General features: G+C 59.2%; 1 protein-coding gene across 1 annotated transcript; it reads left to right on the top strand.

The window, feature by feature from the left end:
- The first annotated feature begins 2,583 nt into the window (after positions 1-2,583).
- Positions 2,584-14,098, top strand: SLC4A1 (solute carrier family 4 member 1 (Diego blood group)). The gene is made up of 19 exons (XM_035027440.1): positions 2,584-2,664; positions 2,774-2,864; positions 3,893-3,972; positions 4,823-5,003; positions 5,106-5,241; positions 5,683-5,806; positions 6,179-6,254; positions 6,413-6,594; positions 7,297-7,507; positions 7,734-7,946; positions 8,125-8,273; positions 8,386-8,580; positions 9,785-9,958; positions 10,420-10,509; positions 11,002-11,168; positions 11,684-11,937; positions 12,926-13,095; positions 13,194-13,370; positions 13,857-14,098. Exons 1-19 carry the CDS (start codon positions 2,650-2,652, stop codon positions 13,935-13,937), a joined length of 2,766 nt encoding a protein of 921 aa, XP_034883331.1. The 5' UTR covers positions 2,584-2,649; the 3' UTR covers positions 13,938-14,098.
- Positions 14,099-14,812: the final 714 nt, after the last annotated feature.

Here is a 14,812-nt window from a genome sequence, read left to right as displayed (position 1 = left end):
TGAGAGATGCAGCTGGAGTCAGGTAGGCCAGGGTTTCGTCTTGCCTCTGATACCCACCTGCCAGAGGACCAAGACAAGTTAACCTCTCTGAACCTCAGCTTTCTCATCTGTAAAATGGGGCTAGTGACATTACCCACTTGGCAGAGTGCTTTGAGGATTCTAAGAGATGAGGCCGTATGGCTTTGTGCGGTGTGGGGGCGATTACACAGAGACAGTGTTACGCCACCAGGGAGCCCTCCCCATCATCTGGTCCCCCCACCCCGCGAGGCCTCTACCAGCTGTGCTCCACCCCCGGGGCTCCAGATGCCCTGCTCACCCTTATCTGGCCTTGCCCTGGCTGGCAGGCCTGCCAGGTGTTTGATGAGCTTCCAGACGCAGGGCCGTGATCGGGTTCCAAGCTCTTATCAGTACCAGAGCAAGGCCTGCAGCTGGGGGGGGGGGGCTGGGGGGGCTGCAATCTGAGTCATGGCGGCACCCTCTAAGGCCCCAGCTGAGCTCCAGGCACCTCCATTCTCCCCTCTTCTCTCTCACTGAGGTCTCAGAACCCTGGTGGGAAGGCCCTCCCATTGTACAGTTGGGATGACTGAGGCCTAGAGAGAGGCTGGGGGCTGCCCAAGGTTATTCAGCCAGTCAGCGGCGGACAGGCAGCCTCCTCTGGCTCTGGAGGCCCCTCTGACCAATCCACCTCCCAGACAGGAAACGGAGGGCAGAGTCCCAGCCCCACAGGCGGGACCTTTCGCACCTAAGGCCTGAGACTGCTCAGGATTTGAGGCCCAGGCAGAGGAGAGAGCAAGGCCAGAGAAGGAAGAAGAAAATAGAGGTGGGAGAAAAGGAAAGAGAGGGACAGAAGAAGGAGAGGAAAAGGTGCATGACTAGGGTCCTCAAGGGGCAAATCCCATGCAGTAGGGACGGCCCTGTCCTCGGGCTTTGGGACCGTCCCTGGTCATCCCTTCCCCTACTAATGCAGGAACCACTGCCCTTCTCAGTTTGGTGGGGCTCTGCCATACCCTCTCCCTCTCTCTCTCGGGACTGCAGCACCACCAGGAGGAAATGTCCCTGGACTGTTCTGTCTGTACGTCCTCCCTGCCCTGTTTCCCCCCAACAGCAGCCAGCCCCGTCTGGCATGCGCCTACCTCTGCATGCTCATGCTCACACCTGGACCATCCTTCCCCACCTGTCAGCCCTTCAGATCCCACCAGTGCCTCTCGGCCCAGCCCCAGGATCCCCCCCTCAGAGACACTCTACCCCCAACCCCACCAGTCCATTCTACCTTTCGTCCTGCCATATGATCCTTGGCACCCAACACCTTCTGCTCATCTCTCATTTGTCTGGGGGACGTATCGTCTCCTGAAGCACTTTGCCTGTCACGCGTTCCCAGCTGCCTCCCCAGTCAGGGCTGAGGGCTTTTCGAGAGGAGGGACAGTGTCTTGTTCATCTCAGCTCCCACTGCTCAGCGCCATGTGGGCACAGAGTGGGCACGTCTGCTGCCCAACCCCAATCCCTGTTGCTGGGTGAGGGGGAAAGGGACCCCTCCACACCCAGGCCGGGGCCACCCTAGGGGACTTCTGTGCTCCCCTCGGGCTGGGCCTCACATTCCTGGGGTGAGCATACCTTCCTCTCTGCCAGAGATACAACTGAGCAAACCTGAGACACAGGGCTCGGTCTCCTCCTGGCTGGGTCCTAGTCATCCTGACTCCTCAGTTCCAGAGGCCCAAGCCTGCAAGGGGGAACCACCCTTACCTTCACCCAGCACGTATTTATTGAGCATCTACTCTGTGGCAACCATTCTGCTAGGAGTAAGGGATTCAATGGGGACCGAGACATGGATCTTAGCACTCGAGTGGCTTCCCTTCTAGAGGCCTCCTCGGACAATATATACACAAGTGAATCAAGAAACCAGAAAATGACAGATTGGGTTAGTGAATGTTAGGGTGGTCAAGAAGGGAATCTGAAGAGCTGAGATGTGAGAAGGGATGAGGTGCGGGGGCAGAGGGTCACTGAGGATGTGGACAACTGTGTGTGCAAAGGCCCTGGGGCAGGAAAGGGCTTGGTAAGGCCAATGGGATAGGTGGGGAGCGAGCAGGAGAGATGGAGTTCGTGAGGGGGTGGAGGAGAGAAACAGGGCCACCTCATTCAACACCTGTGAGCCACTCCCAATGCCCCATGCCTAGGAGAAAGTAGCTGTTTCTGGGAGAAGGTATGTTGTGAAGACTCTCAGGGGAATTAAGTTCCCTGAAGAAAGAGCAGGTCATGCCCCTGGAGTTGGCTAAGTCTAGGGGATGGACAGGAAAAGAAGCCAGGTGAGGACTGGTGGATGGAAGAAGAAGTTGAATTTGAAGGACACCCCATCCTCTCAAACACCCTTTGACTGATGCCAGCCAAGTTTCTTCTTCCTGCCCCAGCTCTCCTGGCCCCTGTATACCTGCTCTCACACCTACAAATCTAGCTCCTTCCCACCCCCCCAACTTCCTTCCCCTGACCCCACTGCCTCTCAACACCTGGGATCCCCCTTGACTCAAATATAGCCTCCTCTGGGAGGAGGATGCCCTGGGCCTCACTCAGCCTGTGCTCCCCTGTGCAGGGACCCGAGGTGCGGGTTATGCTGGGGGCTTGGATCGCTGTGGACAACTGGACAATCAGGACAGCACCATGGAGGACTGGCAGGTGAGTCTTTCGTGGTGTCTGCCGGGCTCCTATCTGGGGGCTCTGGGAACCCAACCCTGGACTCCTACCTTCATGGTGGAAGCCCAGCCCTGATGGCCACTTCCTATAGGAGGATCATGAAGAGGGGCTGGAGGATGCTCTGGAACAGGAGGAGTATGAAGACCCAGATGTCCCTGTGCTTCAGGTGGAGGAGCCAGTAGGTGAGCCCCATCTCTCTCTCTTGCTGGGATGAGCTGCTGAGCCCCAGATAGAGACAGTAAGGGAACTTGTCCTCTCCTTTCTCCACAAATCCCCCCCAAGCCCCAGGGCCAGTTTTCCCACAATCTTGGCTGATTGAAGGATAAACAGAGTTTTGTTTGAAATGATCACAGGAGGGGACCGGGGGGCAGGGGACAGGACTAGTCACCCATGGCCGGGCCCTTTGGTTTGGGACAGGGCAGCCAGGCCCGCCTGCGACAGGGCATGAGCCCACATGCCATCTGTGCCAGCCCCATGCTGACTTCTAGGCCAGGCACAGGGCCTGTTCTGGGAACATCATTCTGTTTGGGGGTCTAGAGGTCCTGAGAAATGAGGGGCCATGGGGACCCCCAGGGCAGAGAGACATCAGGAAACCTTCCCAGCCCTGCCAAGGTCTCAGTTGGGGAGCCCCAGGTGGGGACCTGTTTACTGTCAATACGATTTAAGTGCTGGCAATTGGTACTGAAGATAAGAGGCCCCTCTGGGAAATGAGAGCTGGGAGTGGGGTGGGGAGTGGGGGGCAATATAAGGCAGACCCCATCCTGGCTCCCAGAGCCCCACTACGAGACAGGGAGAAGTACTGGGCTGGTGGGATTGCTGAGGCAGGGGGGAAGAAGGAAGGGAAGCTGGTCCCAGAAGGTGGCAGGAGAGGGAGGAGATCCAAGGAGAATCCGGCGAATTGCTCTTCGGGACTCTCCACCTTGGAGGTGACCCTCTCTGTCACCACTGAAGATGACTCCCAGGGGTCTTCCCAAGGCTCGGATGGGGCATGAAAGGGCCAGGCTGGGCCAAGAACAGGCACAGGGAACCACAGACCCTTGAGCAGCAGGGGTGGGGCGGGGCTTGGGCACCCGGGTCCGAGCCAGCAGCAACGGGAAGGAGTGGGGCATCATCTGGGGCGGCTCTCGGAGGCTCACTGTGGGTGGTGCAGGAGGACCCTAAGGGGGGGGGATTATCTGGGGGCAACACTAACCTGCCTCCGGGTTTTCAGCTGATTACGCTGAGCCGACAGCCACAGACTACGACACCAGCCCAGACCCAGACGCCACATCGCGCGCAGCCACCCACGAGGTGAGGACCCCCGGCATCGCCCGATTCTCTTTTCTGTGCTGCCTGGGGCACCCACCCTTGTACCAGGAGAAGGGAGGTGAAGAGGGATAGGCCCAGCTTCAGCATGGGGGAACCCCACAAACAGGCGGAGAAGGAGCCGGGAAATAGGCAGAAGGGAAGAGGACACCCCTGCTGAGGGGGGAGACCTGGGTCCCTCTTCCACTGAGCAGGGAGCTCCCTGGGCAGAGATACAGTGACTGCCAGAGGGCTGCGCTCCCGCAGCCCTCTGGCCCTGGCCGGGCTGTCAGGGGCTCCTTGGGGAAGCACAGGATTAAATACGTGCCCCTCTGCCCAGGCCCCACGCGTCCCTGCTGGGCATCAGACTGTCTAGCTGGTTAGGAAATTGGATCTGCCCTCAGCTAGGCCCCTGGGAGCGGCCAGCTGGCCCCAAGGAAACCCAAGTGCATGCTGAGCCCAGTCTTGGAGGCAGGAGACCCACCCGATGACCCCAAAGGCTTCCTTTTTTTTTTTTTTTTGCCCCTCCCAAGTGTCCGCTCTAGCACCTCTTTTGGTCGAGAGGTTCTCCAAATGCCTCTGAAATGGGGTAAGGGTCTGGTCAGGGATTTGGGGAATAGAGCCAGAGTTGTGGGCTGTACCCGGCCCCCTACTTCCTACCTCGCTTAACACACCCAGGTTGCTTCTCCCGCCGGTCCCCTCTGAGCTCAGGGTCTGCCCTGAGTGCTCCAGGACTCTGGGCCTCCTCCAAACATCTCTCAGAGCCTGCTGAATGCCCACCAAGCCCTGGACTGCCAAGTCTCCGCAGGGCGCTGCCCCGGGCCCGAGACACTGATTCAGGCTTGTGGGGCCGCAGGTGTACGTGGAGCTGCAGGAGCTGGTGATGGATGAGAAGAACCAGGAGTTGCGGTGGATGGAGGCAGCGCACTGGGTGCGGCTGGAGGAGAACCTGAGGGAGGATGGGGTCTGGAGCCGCCCACACCTGTCCTACCTCACCTTCTGGAGCCTCCTGGAGCTGCAGAAAGCCTTTGCCAAGGGTGAGCCCCGCCGGGCCCCTCCCCAAGACCTGCACGTACGGCGCGGTGGCGGGCCGGGGGGCCACCGTCCAGCCGTCCAGCTCAGCCCTCCACCCCTTGCAGGTACCGTCCTCCTGGATCTGCCAGAGACCTCCCTGGCGGGAGTGGCCAACCAGCTGCTGGACGGGTTCATCTACGAGGAGCAGATCCGGCCTGAGGCCCGAGACCTGCTGCTGCGGGTCCTGCTGCTTCCACACAGGTGTCCCTGCCTGACCCGGACTCGGCAGCCCAAGGGCCCGCCTCCCCGGCCCATGGCCCCGAGCTCTCCCTGGAGGCCCAGGGAGCCCCTCCCCCCCAGACCAGGGCCCACGTTTCTTCCACGATGGCTCCTGCCTCTGACACCCCTTGAGGGGAGGCCGTGTCTCCGTGTTCAGATGTGGGGGCTACTGGTCCTCAGGAGGGCAGGCTCTCAAGGCCCTTCCCTCCATCCGACCTGGCCCCACCCGGTCATTCCAGACGGAGACCACCCACTCGCATCCACGACACCCTGCCAAAGGAGGCTGACTGTCCTTTTGCCCCAGGGTCCCTCCAGTCTGCTCACTGGGAAGCGCTACTTGATCCCACCCCCCATGGGTCTCTGAGCTACTAACAGCCCAGCCCGAACAGCTTACTCAGCCCGTGTCCCCTGTGTGTTCCGCAGCCATGCCGGAGACCTGGAGGCCCTGGAGGGTGTGAAGCCCACGGTTCTGATGCGTTCCGGGAACCCCTCACAGCCTCTGCTCTCCCAGCACCCCTCGTTAGAGACGGAGCTCTTCTGTGAACAGGTGAGGCCGTACTAGGGCTGTGGGGAGAGCCAGGAAGCGACCCACCTGAACAGGGTTAGAAACAGTGGTTAGGCGGGGCGCCTGGGTGGCTCAGTCGTTAAGCGTCTGCCTTCAGCTCAGGTCATGATCCCAGGGTCCTGGGATCGAGCCCCGCATCGGGCTCCCTGCTCTGCGGGGAAGCCTGCTTCTCCCTCTTCTACTCCGCCTGCTTGTGTTCCCTCTCTCGCTGTGTCTCTCCCTGTTAAATAAATAAATAAATAAATAAATAATCTAAAAAAAAAAAAAGAAACAGTGGTTAGGGAAGGAGGGGGCTGGATGCTCGGAGTGGCCAGGGGACTCCCCTCACTGGCCTCCTTCCAACGGGGACAGGAGGGCACAGAAGGGCATTCCCCGTCTGGAATTCTAGAGAAGATTCCCCCAGATTCGGAGGCCACCCTGGTGCTCGTGGGTAAGCAGCTGGGGCCTCCACCCCAACCCCCCCACCCCCACCCCCGCGCTATACCTCCTGTCCCGGCCCAGCCTCCCCCTCCCCTCTCCCGAAGCATGGGCCCAGCAGCACGCCCTCAGCCTGGCCCGACCGCCTCCCACCGCCCCTTCCCCTCGCAGGCCGAGCAGAGTTCCTGGAGCGCCCGGTGCTGGGCTTCGTGCGGCTGCAGGAGGCCACGGAGCTGGAGGCTGTGCAGCTCCCCGTGCTTGTTCGCTTCCTCTTTGTGCTGCTGGGACCCGAGGCCCCCAACATCGACTACACCCAGCTCGGTCGGGCGGCAGCCACCCTCATGTCCGAGAGGGTGAGGAGGGGCTGGGGAGGGGTGGGGGGAGCCTGAGGGCTGGGCGGCAGCTGAGGTCACTCCCTGGACGGGCCTGGGTCACCGGAACTGTGCTAGACTGGCACGTTCCGTCTCACCCTGCTGCTTCTAGCCTGTCTGGCCAGGGGCAGGTGGTCTGGCCTGGCCCTGCCTGATCAGGCCTTGTCTACGGCCACTCTGACCTGGGTCCACCCAGTTAGGTCTAGCCTGGTCTGGCCCACTTTAGTTCCAGCTGGTCCGCCCTAAGCTACCCTGTTTGCTTTAGTGCTTTCTCCTTTCCCCACTCAAGGCCCTGTCTGCCTCCCCAAAACCCTTTTGTGGTGGGCACGGAAGTGAGGGGGGCAGCAGGGCAAGCAGTTCCTAGCAAGAAGGAGCTGGGGGCGCCTGGGTGGCTCAGTCGGTTAAGGGGCTGCCTTCGGCTCAGGTCATGATCCTGGAGTCCCAGGATCGAATCCCGCATCGGGCTCCCTGCTCGGCGGGGAGTCTGCTTCTCCCTCTGACCCTCCCCCCTCTCATGTGCTCTCTCTCATTCTCTCTCTCTCAAATAAATAAATAAAATCTTTAAAAAAAAAAAAAGAAGGAGCCGGGAGAGAGGGTTCTGGTTCCCGGAGGCCGTGGATGTGGACTCTTGGGTCCTTTCGTCTAGCGGGTCCTGGCAGCCCTGACCCTCTCTCTGGCCCCCAGGTGTTCCGCACAGATGCCTACCTGGCTCAGAGCAAGGCGGAGCTGGTCCGCAACCTGGAGGGCTTCCTGGACTGCAGCCTGGTGCTGCCTCCCTGCGAAGCCCCCTCCGAGCAGGCCCTGCTCAGACTGGTGCCCCTGCAGAAGGAGCTGCTGCGGAGGCGCTACATGCTCAGCCCCGCCAAGCCTGAGCCCCGCTTCTACAAGGGTCTGGGTACCTGCCCCGCGGCCCCCACAGACCCTCGGAGACCCCAGCACGGCCCTGCGAGCCCCTGCCTCCCCTCCTCCCATCCAACACCCCGGGGTCCCCTCTCTCTGTCCTCATGCCTCCCAGCCTCCATGGCCACCCGGTTCCCATCAGAAGATTCTCCCCGCGATTCCTCTCTCCCCACGCCTCCTCCCGTGACCCCCTGTGATCGTGGTCCTGTCCTTGACTACAGATTTGTATGGGGGCCCAGGGGCCCCTGCTGGGCCAGACGACCCTCTGCAGCGGACAGGCCTGCTCTTTGGGGGCCTGGTGCGTGACATCCGGCGCCGCTACCCCCACTACTTGAGTGACATCACAGACGCGTTCAGCCCCCAGGTCCTGGCTGCTGTCATCTTCATCTACTTTGCTGCCTTGTCACCTGCCATCACCTTCGGCGGCCTCCTGGGTCAGTGCCTCTGCATGACCCCCTAACCCTCACCTCTGACCCCTTGGCCTCTGTGTCGGCCCTGCCTTCTGACCCAATGGGACAGTCTGGACCCCTACCATAGCCTGCCCATGAAATGCTCTATTAGAGCCTGGAAACGACCTCTTGACCTTGACCACACTGTAACTTCTACCCACAGGAGAAAAGACCCAGAACCAGATGGGGGTGTTGGAGCTGCTCATCTCCACTGCGGTGCAGGGCATTCTCTTTGCCCTGCTCGCGGCTCAGCCCCTGCTTGTGGTTGGCTTCTCAGGACCCCTGCTCGTGTTTGAAGAAGCCTTTTTCTCGGTAGCTCTGTTCTGGCCCCACTCGGACCCTGTAACCGGCCCTGGCCCCACCTGCCTGATGCACGGTGCCTGGGCCCACCTGCCTGACCCAGGCCTCTCTGACCCCCTTGCAGTTCTGCACTAACTACAACCTGGAGTACATCGTGGGCCGCGTGTGGATCGGCTTCTGGCTGGTCCTGTTCGTGGTGCTCATAGTGGCCTTCGAGGGCAGTTTCCTGGTCCGCTTCATCTCCCGCTACACCCAAGAGATCTTCTCCTTCCTCATCTCCCTCATCTTCATCTATGAGACCTTCATCAAGCTGATCAAGGTGGGGGCCGTGGCAGTGCGGATGCACGTGTGAGTGCGACTCTGCACAAACTATGTGGCCGTGCGTGTCATTGCACACGTGTCCTTATGGCACGTGTGTGGCCGTGTCTTCATCGTGCGTGGCTGTGACCACATTCACGTGGACACCAGCTGCCTCTGGGCCGGTACTCTGGCCATGACCGTGGAGAGCGCCTGAGCCCGAGGCGGTGGGGGGGGGGGGACGGGGGGGGGGCGCCTTCGTGTGCGCATGTCCGGGTCACAACCGTGCCCAGAGTGACCACAGGCGAGTGTGTGTGCGAGACTGAACACGGGAAAGTGCGTTCATGGAGGGGCAGCAGGGGTTCCAGAGGCTCTGCTGCCCCCCCGCCCCCTTGGGCACTCACCCTCAAGAAGCACGGGGCCTGCGGGTGGAGCACCCTGCCTCCTCGGCTCCAGCACCTTCAACTATGCCTACCTGGACATCTGCGTTGGATATGGAGGGAGGGCGGACGCTGCATGTCTGCCTCTGATTCTGTTGGTTGGTGGGGCTTGCTGTTTCCAAGTCTTTGAAGCCCTTTTTAGGACCCTCGTTGGCACTTCTTTTTTTTTTTTTTTTAAGATTTTCTTTGTTTATTTCACAGAGAGAGAGAGACAGCGAGAGAGGGAACACAAGCAGGGGGAGTGGGAGAGGGAGACGCAGGCTTCCCGCTGAGCAGGGAGCCCGATGCGGGGCTCGATCCCAGGACCCTGGGATCATGACCTGAGCCGAAGGCAGGCGCTTAACAACTGAGCCACCCAGGCGCCCCATCCTTGGCACTTCTTTCCTGCCCACCCGCTTTATGTCTCTTGAGACCCTGTGTGCTCACATGCACACGTATACTCATTGCCACCGTGGCCTGCCCCACCCAAGCTGAGCCTGGTCTCTACTCCTGAAAACCAAGCTCGTGAATCCCATTGTCCCTCTGTTACCCTGTCGGTTGAGGAAGAAGATAAGAGGATGGATGCATGCATGATGGATGGATGCATAGATAGATAGATAGATAGATAGATAGATAGATAGATAGATAATGGACAGATTGGTGGGTGGTTGGATGATGGATGAATGGATGGTGGATGATGAACGGATGGATGGATAGATGATGGACAAATGGATGAATGGATGGATAGATGATGGACAGATTGATAGACGGATGAGAAGAATAGGATGCCTTGGTTTTCTGCTGCAGATCTTCCAGGACCATCCACTTCAGAAGCATTATGACCACAACGTGACAGTGGTGCCCAAACCTCAGGGTCCCCTGCCCAACACAGCCCTCCTCTCCCTTGTGCTCATGGCTGGCACCTTCTTCTTCGCCATGATGCTGCGAAAGTTCAAGAACAGCTCCTACTTCCCTGGCGTGGTCAGTACATTCTCCCCCCACAGCCCTGCTCTTGCCTTCACTGTCCTGTCCCAGTCCAAAGCACTCTTCCAGGTTCCTCAATGCCATTAGCTCTCCTTCTTACCCTAGATTCCCATTCCCCATTCCAAGCCTCCCTAACCCCCTCCTCACTTAGGCTTTCACTCTTCAGGCAAGCCCATCTCTCTTTCTCAGCCTACCCAGGCTGAGAACCTAGTGGGGAGCCAGGGACAGTTCTTAGAAAGGGGTGGAGAAGCCGTGGGGCCGGCGGTGGGGCTGGGCCAGGGAAAGAAGAAAGGAGGCAGGTACCTTGAGGTGCAAGACAAGGCATTAGATGTTGACGGGTCCCCTGGGAAGAGCAAGCCCCACCCCCTGCATGAAGAGGCGGCAGGAGTGGGGGCAAGTGGGAGGCAGGAGGTGGGGAAACAACTGGGCACTGACCGGGTTTTTCCACCTGCCCTTAGCTGCGACGGGTCATTGGGGACTTCGGGGTCCCCATCTCCATTCTGATCATGGTCATGGTGGATTTCTTCATCGAGGACACCTACACCCAGGTGACACTCTCCTCCTACTGTCAGCTGATTCTCCCAGTATGCCCCCTCCCAAGAACAGCTTTCCCAAACATGAAGCCAACTAGAACTCTCCTTACTCAGCCCTGCCTCCCCCGAGAGCCCCAAGTTCTTCCCACAGCCCTACAGGAACCCTCTGGCTGAAGCAAGGGCCTGGGTCAAATTGCCTTTTTACTCCTTAACCCAGGGCAGTAGGAAAGAATCTGCTTTGGAGCCAGGCAGATCTGATTATGTATCTCAGGTCTGCCACCAAATAGCTGTGTGATGCAAGGCAAACGACACAACCTCTCTGATCCTGTTTCCTCATCTATAAAGTGGGGAATGAGAAGATGTATGTAAAGGGCTTAGTGCAGTGACTGGGTACAAAGTAGGTGCTCAGTATAAGTAAGTTCCCAAGTGCCCAGGACCCTGGTTCTCCCTGCCTCCCTTCCCCCATTCCCCTGCCCCAGTGTTCTCACCAGAATCCCCCTCCCACAGAAACTCAGTGTGCCTGAAGGCCTCTCAGTGTCCAACTCCTCAGCCCGGGGCTGGGTCATCCACCCACTGGGCATATATTCGCATTTCCCCATCTGGATGATGTTTGCCTCCGCCCTGCCTGCCATGCTGGTCTTCATCCTCATCTTCCTTGAGTCCCAGATCACCACGTAAGAGCCACGGGCAGAGCTGGGCCCAGGAGGGTCTGGGGCAGGGAAAGGACAGGCTCCAGGCAGACATGACAGCAAGGACTGAGTGCTAGTCTTAGTCGAACCTGGGGCCCTCCTCATGAGCAGGAGTGATGGATGGGCAGGGGCAGGGGCAGGTTCTGTGGGACCTGACAGGGTATAATTTGGGGAGGCCTTTTTAAGAAAAAGAATACAAAATGAGAACTGCAAAATGAGGTGGCGTACCTCAGAAGGGACCTTTACCAGCTCAGCTTCATTGGCTTCAGCATAAATCTACCTGTGGACGTTCTAGGGGATATCTTGAGATCCTTCTACTCTTAGAGTCTGGATTCTCCAGAGAGGGTGGGAGGGAGGGGAGCAAGGAACTCCAAGGGAGAGGAACACAGCAGGGGAAACTAAGATACAGAGGGACCCAAGTACAGAGAAGGAGGGAGGGGGCAAAGAGGGTGGGGGCAAGGGAGACCGCTGCTTACCCCTGACCTCCCACACCCCCCAAGGCTGATTATCAGCAAACCAGAGCGCAAGATGATCAAGGGCTCTGGCTTCCACCTGGACCTGCTGCTGGTCATAGGCATGGGCGGTGTGGCTGCCCTCTTTGGGATGCCCTGGCTCAGTGCCACCACTGTTCGTTCTGTCACCCACGCCAACGCGCTCACTGTCATGGGCAAGGCCAGCGCCCCAGGGGCTGCAGCCCAGATTCAGGAGGTCAAGGAGCAGCGGATCAGTGGGCTCCTGGTTGCTGTGCTCGTAGGTGAGTAAGGGTTGGCCACACTCTCTGGCATCTAGCCTTGCTTCTGGCCCCCAGCCTCTGCCTCTTAGGATCCAGGGCCTTCTGAAGCCCTGCCCACCCTTTCGTAGCTGGCTCTCCCCACATACCCCCTGCCCATGTCTCCCCAGGGTCCTTTGTTCATATGAGGGAATTCTGGAGGAAATGCCCAAGGCCCAAGCACAGAGATAGACATCTGAGCAGGGGAGGACGTGGGCGCGGGGAAGGGGGGCTCCATACGGAGGCCTTCTCTAGATAGGACCCGGTATTCAAGCTTTATCCAACATAAGCTTAGTGAACAGTGGGTTCCAGCCCTGCTCTGCTGCTGATTCAGTATCCCTCCTCATCCTGGGCCTCAGTTTCTCTGTGCCACTAGCGGGTTCATTAGATGCCCCTGAGGTCTCTCTAGCTTGGCTGCTCTGTAACTGATGCCAAGGGCAGAGCTCCGAGCATAATCTGGGGTGGGAGAGGAGAAGACAGAGGATCACTGGGGTAGATCCAAGTTCTGGAGCAGCTGAGAGTCCAGCCGGGCTCAGTGTGGGCTGCGCCATGGTCACTGATGGAGTCGCCAGGGAAGTTTCTTAAAGGAGGCGAAGTTGGTGTTAGCTGGAGGAGGGTTAGGGTTTGGATAGGTGGAGGGGGACGGAGGCATTCTGGGCTGGGGTGATAGAAAAGTTGGGCTTCTCTGACCTCTGTGAACCCCTGAGGCTAAAGGAATAGGCTTTGATGTCCTGCAGGCAGGAGTTTGACTCCCTGATCTGCCCCTTAGTAGCTGTATGGCCTCAGGCAAGTTGCTTCACCTCTCTGAATCTGTTTCCTCATCTGCAAAATGGGGTAATACCTATTAAGAGGATCCACAGAAAGGGCTTCATATGGTACCTGTGGCTTCATTCCCCAGCCCCTGATGCTGTCAGCCCTCTGGGCCCCCGCCCCCCTGGCCCCCAGGGCTAAGAGTTCGTGGTTCTCCCTGCAGGCCTGTCCATCCTCATGGCGCCCATCCTGTCCCGCATCCCCCTGGCTGTGCTGTTTGGCATCTTCCTCTACATGGGGGTCACGTCCCTCAGCGGCATCCAGCTCTTTGACCGCGTCTTGCTTCTGTTCAAGCCGTCCAAGTACCACCCAGATGTGCCCTACGTCAAGCGGGTACAGAGCCCTCCTGGCTGCCCAGCCCCGAGTGTGGCGGGGGGGGGGTTGCCAGGCCCCAGGGCGGGGCAGGCAGTAACCCCCACCTCCACCTGCAGGTGAAGACCTGGCGCATGCACTTGTTCACGATCATCCAGATCATCTGCCTGGCAGGGCTGTGGACGGTGAAGAGCTTCCCCAGCACCTCGCTGGCCCTGCCCTTCGTCCTTATCCTCACGGTGCCTCTGCGCCGCCTCCTGCTGCCTCTCATCTTCAGGACGCTGGAGCTCCAGTGTGTGCGTGGCTGCTCCCCACCCTTACCCTGCGGACCAGGGGCGGGAGGGAGGGCAAAGAAAGGCAGAGGCAGGAGGCCCGGACCCCAGAGCTTGGGGGCAAGGAGGGGTGAAGAAGCGTGCAGGGTGTGTTCCCCGTGAGCTGTCCTAACCGTGGAGCAACTCAGCCTGTGGTTTTCTGAGTCATTTTGGAATTCTCCCACGGTGTGAGAGTTGCCGTGGGGCTACCCTGGTGAAGGGGTGTCCTGCCCACCCTCAGTAGGCCCTCCCCTGTCGGGGCGCCACATCCCCAGGGGCCCCTCACCCTTTGGAAACAACTCATCCAGACCAAACCTAGGGGTTGAGAGGGCAGGACATGACTTGTCCAAGGTCCGGTGAGAGCCAGGCCGTCTCCTCATTCCAGAGGTGCTCTCGGTACTGGGGGGAGGGCTCATCTGCCCCAGCCCTCCCCGGAAGCTCACCCTCTCTCCTTCCTATTCTACCCTCCAGCTGGACGCTGACGATGCCAAGCCGACCTTCGATGAAGAGGAGGGTCGGGATGAATACAACGAGGTGACCATGCCCGTGTGAGGGGAAGGCATGGGCCTCCGAGCTCCCTCCTCCCTCCCACTTCCCCACTCTCCCAGGAAAAGCAGAAGTTCATGGGTATCTCATGGACTCTCAGATTCCTCCTGGGGTAGGAACTGGAGCCCCGAGGTTGTGGGTGGGGGATGGAAGGGGTGCCTAGAAACCCTTCCATGAGGGGTAAACCAGCTTTTATGGCTGGAGATGGTCAGTAGGATCTAGGTCGGGGAATTCACTGAGCAGTCTCTCCTGCCACCACACTGCCACGTGGGGCTCCCAAGCTGGAGGACTTAGATCTGAGCCAACCTCTTCACAGCGAAGACAGGGGCAGTAGCAAGGGAGGTAGAGGGGGTGGGGTTCAAGTTCCTGCATGCTGTGTGACCTTGTCAAGTCCCTTGACTTCTCCAGCCTCTGCTTCCTCTTCTGTAAAATGGGTATATTTATAATAATACCCACATTACAGGATGGTTACTGAGGACCAAAGATAAGTGTGAAAAAGGGGCCTTGTCAACTCTGAAAGGACTATCATATGGTAGTCATCATTCTTCTTCCCGCCAGCCCAAGGTCACGCAGCTCCTGAGCCTTACAGCTGGGATCTGAACCAGGTCTCCTGACTCCGAGGCCAGAGCCCTATGCTCTACCTCAGTCACCCACCTTCCCATGCTTAGAGATGTCCCTGCTGACTCCCCACCTCCCCCTCTCTGTTCCTAGCCCCATCCCGGGGACCCTCTTCTCGGGGGCAGAGGGAGGTGTCCTGCTGAGGGCAAAGTGCAGGTGGGGATACAATCAAGGCGGGGACTCAGGACTCCAAAGTGCTCACTCCCTCCTCCCATTCACACAAACATTCATTCATTCCACAAACATTTATGGAGGGCCCCCGG

The sequence above is a fragment of the Mirounga leonina genome, unplaced genomic scaffold (genome assembly GCF_011800145.1).
Source record: "Mirounga leonina isolate KUSES-001 unplaced genomic scaffold, KU_Mleo_1.0 Mir_200, whole genome shotgun sequence".
NCBI classification, from domain to species: Eukaryota; Metazoa; Chordata; class Mammalia; order Carnivora; family Phocidae; genus Mirounga; species Mirounga leonina.
Note: the sequence above shows the minus strand (reverse complement) of the source record. Positions and strands in the feature narration are given on the sequence as shown.

What these genes read in the sequence shown, in the direction of transcription:
- SLC4A1 (XM_035027440.1), top strand. An exon ending in CGCGCGCAGCCACCCACGAG is followed by an intron (nt 3,973 to 4,822) that starts GTGAGGACCCCC and finishes GTGGGGCCGCAG; the next exon opens with GTGTACGTGGAGCTGCAGGA. An exon ending in CTTGAGTCCCAGATCACCAC is followed by an intron (nt 11,169 to 11,683) that starts GTAAGAGCCACG and finishes ACACCCCCCAAG; the next exon opens with GCTGATTATCAGCAAACCAG.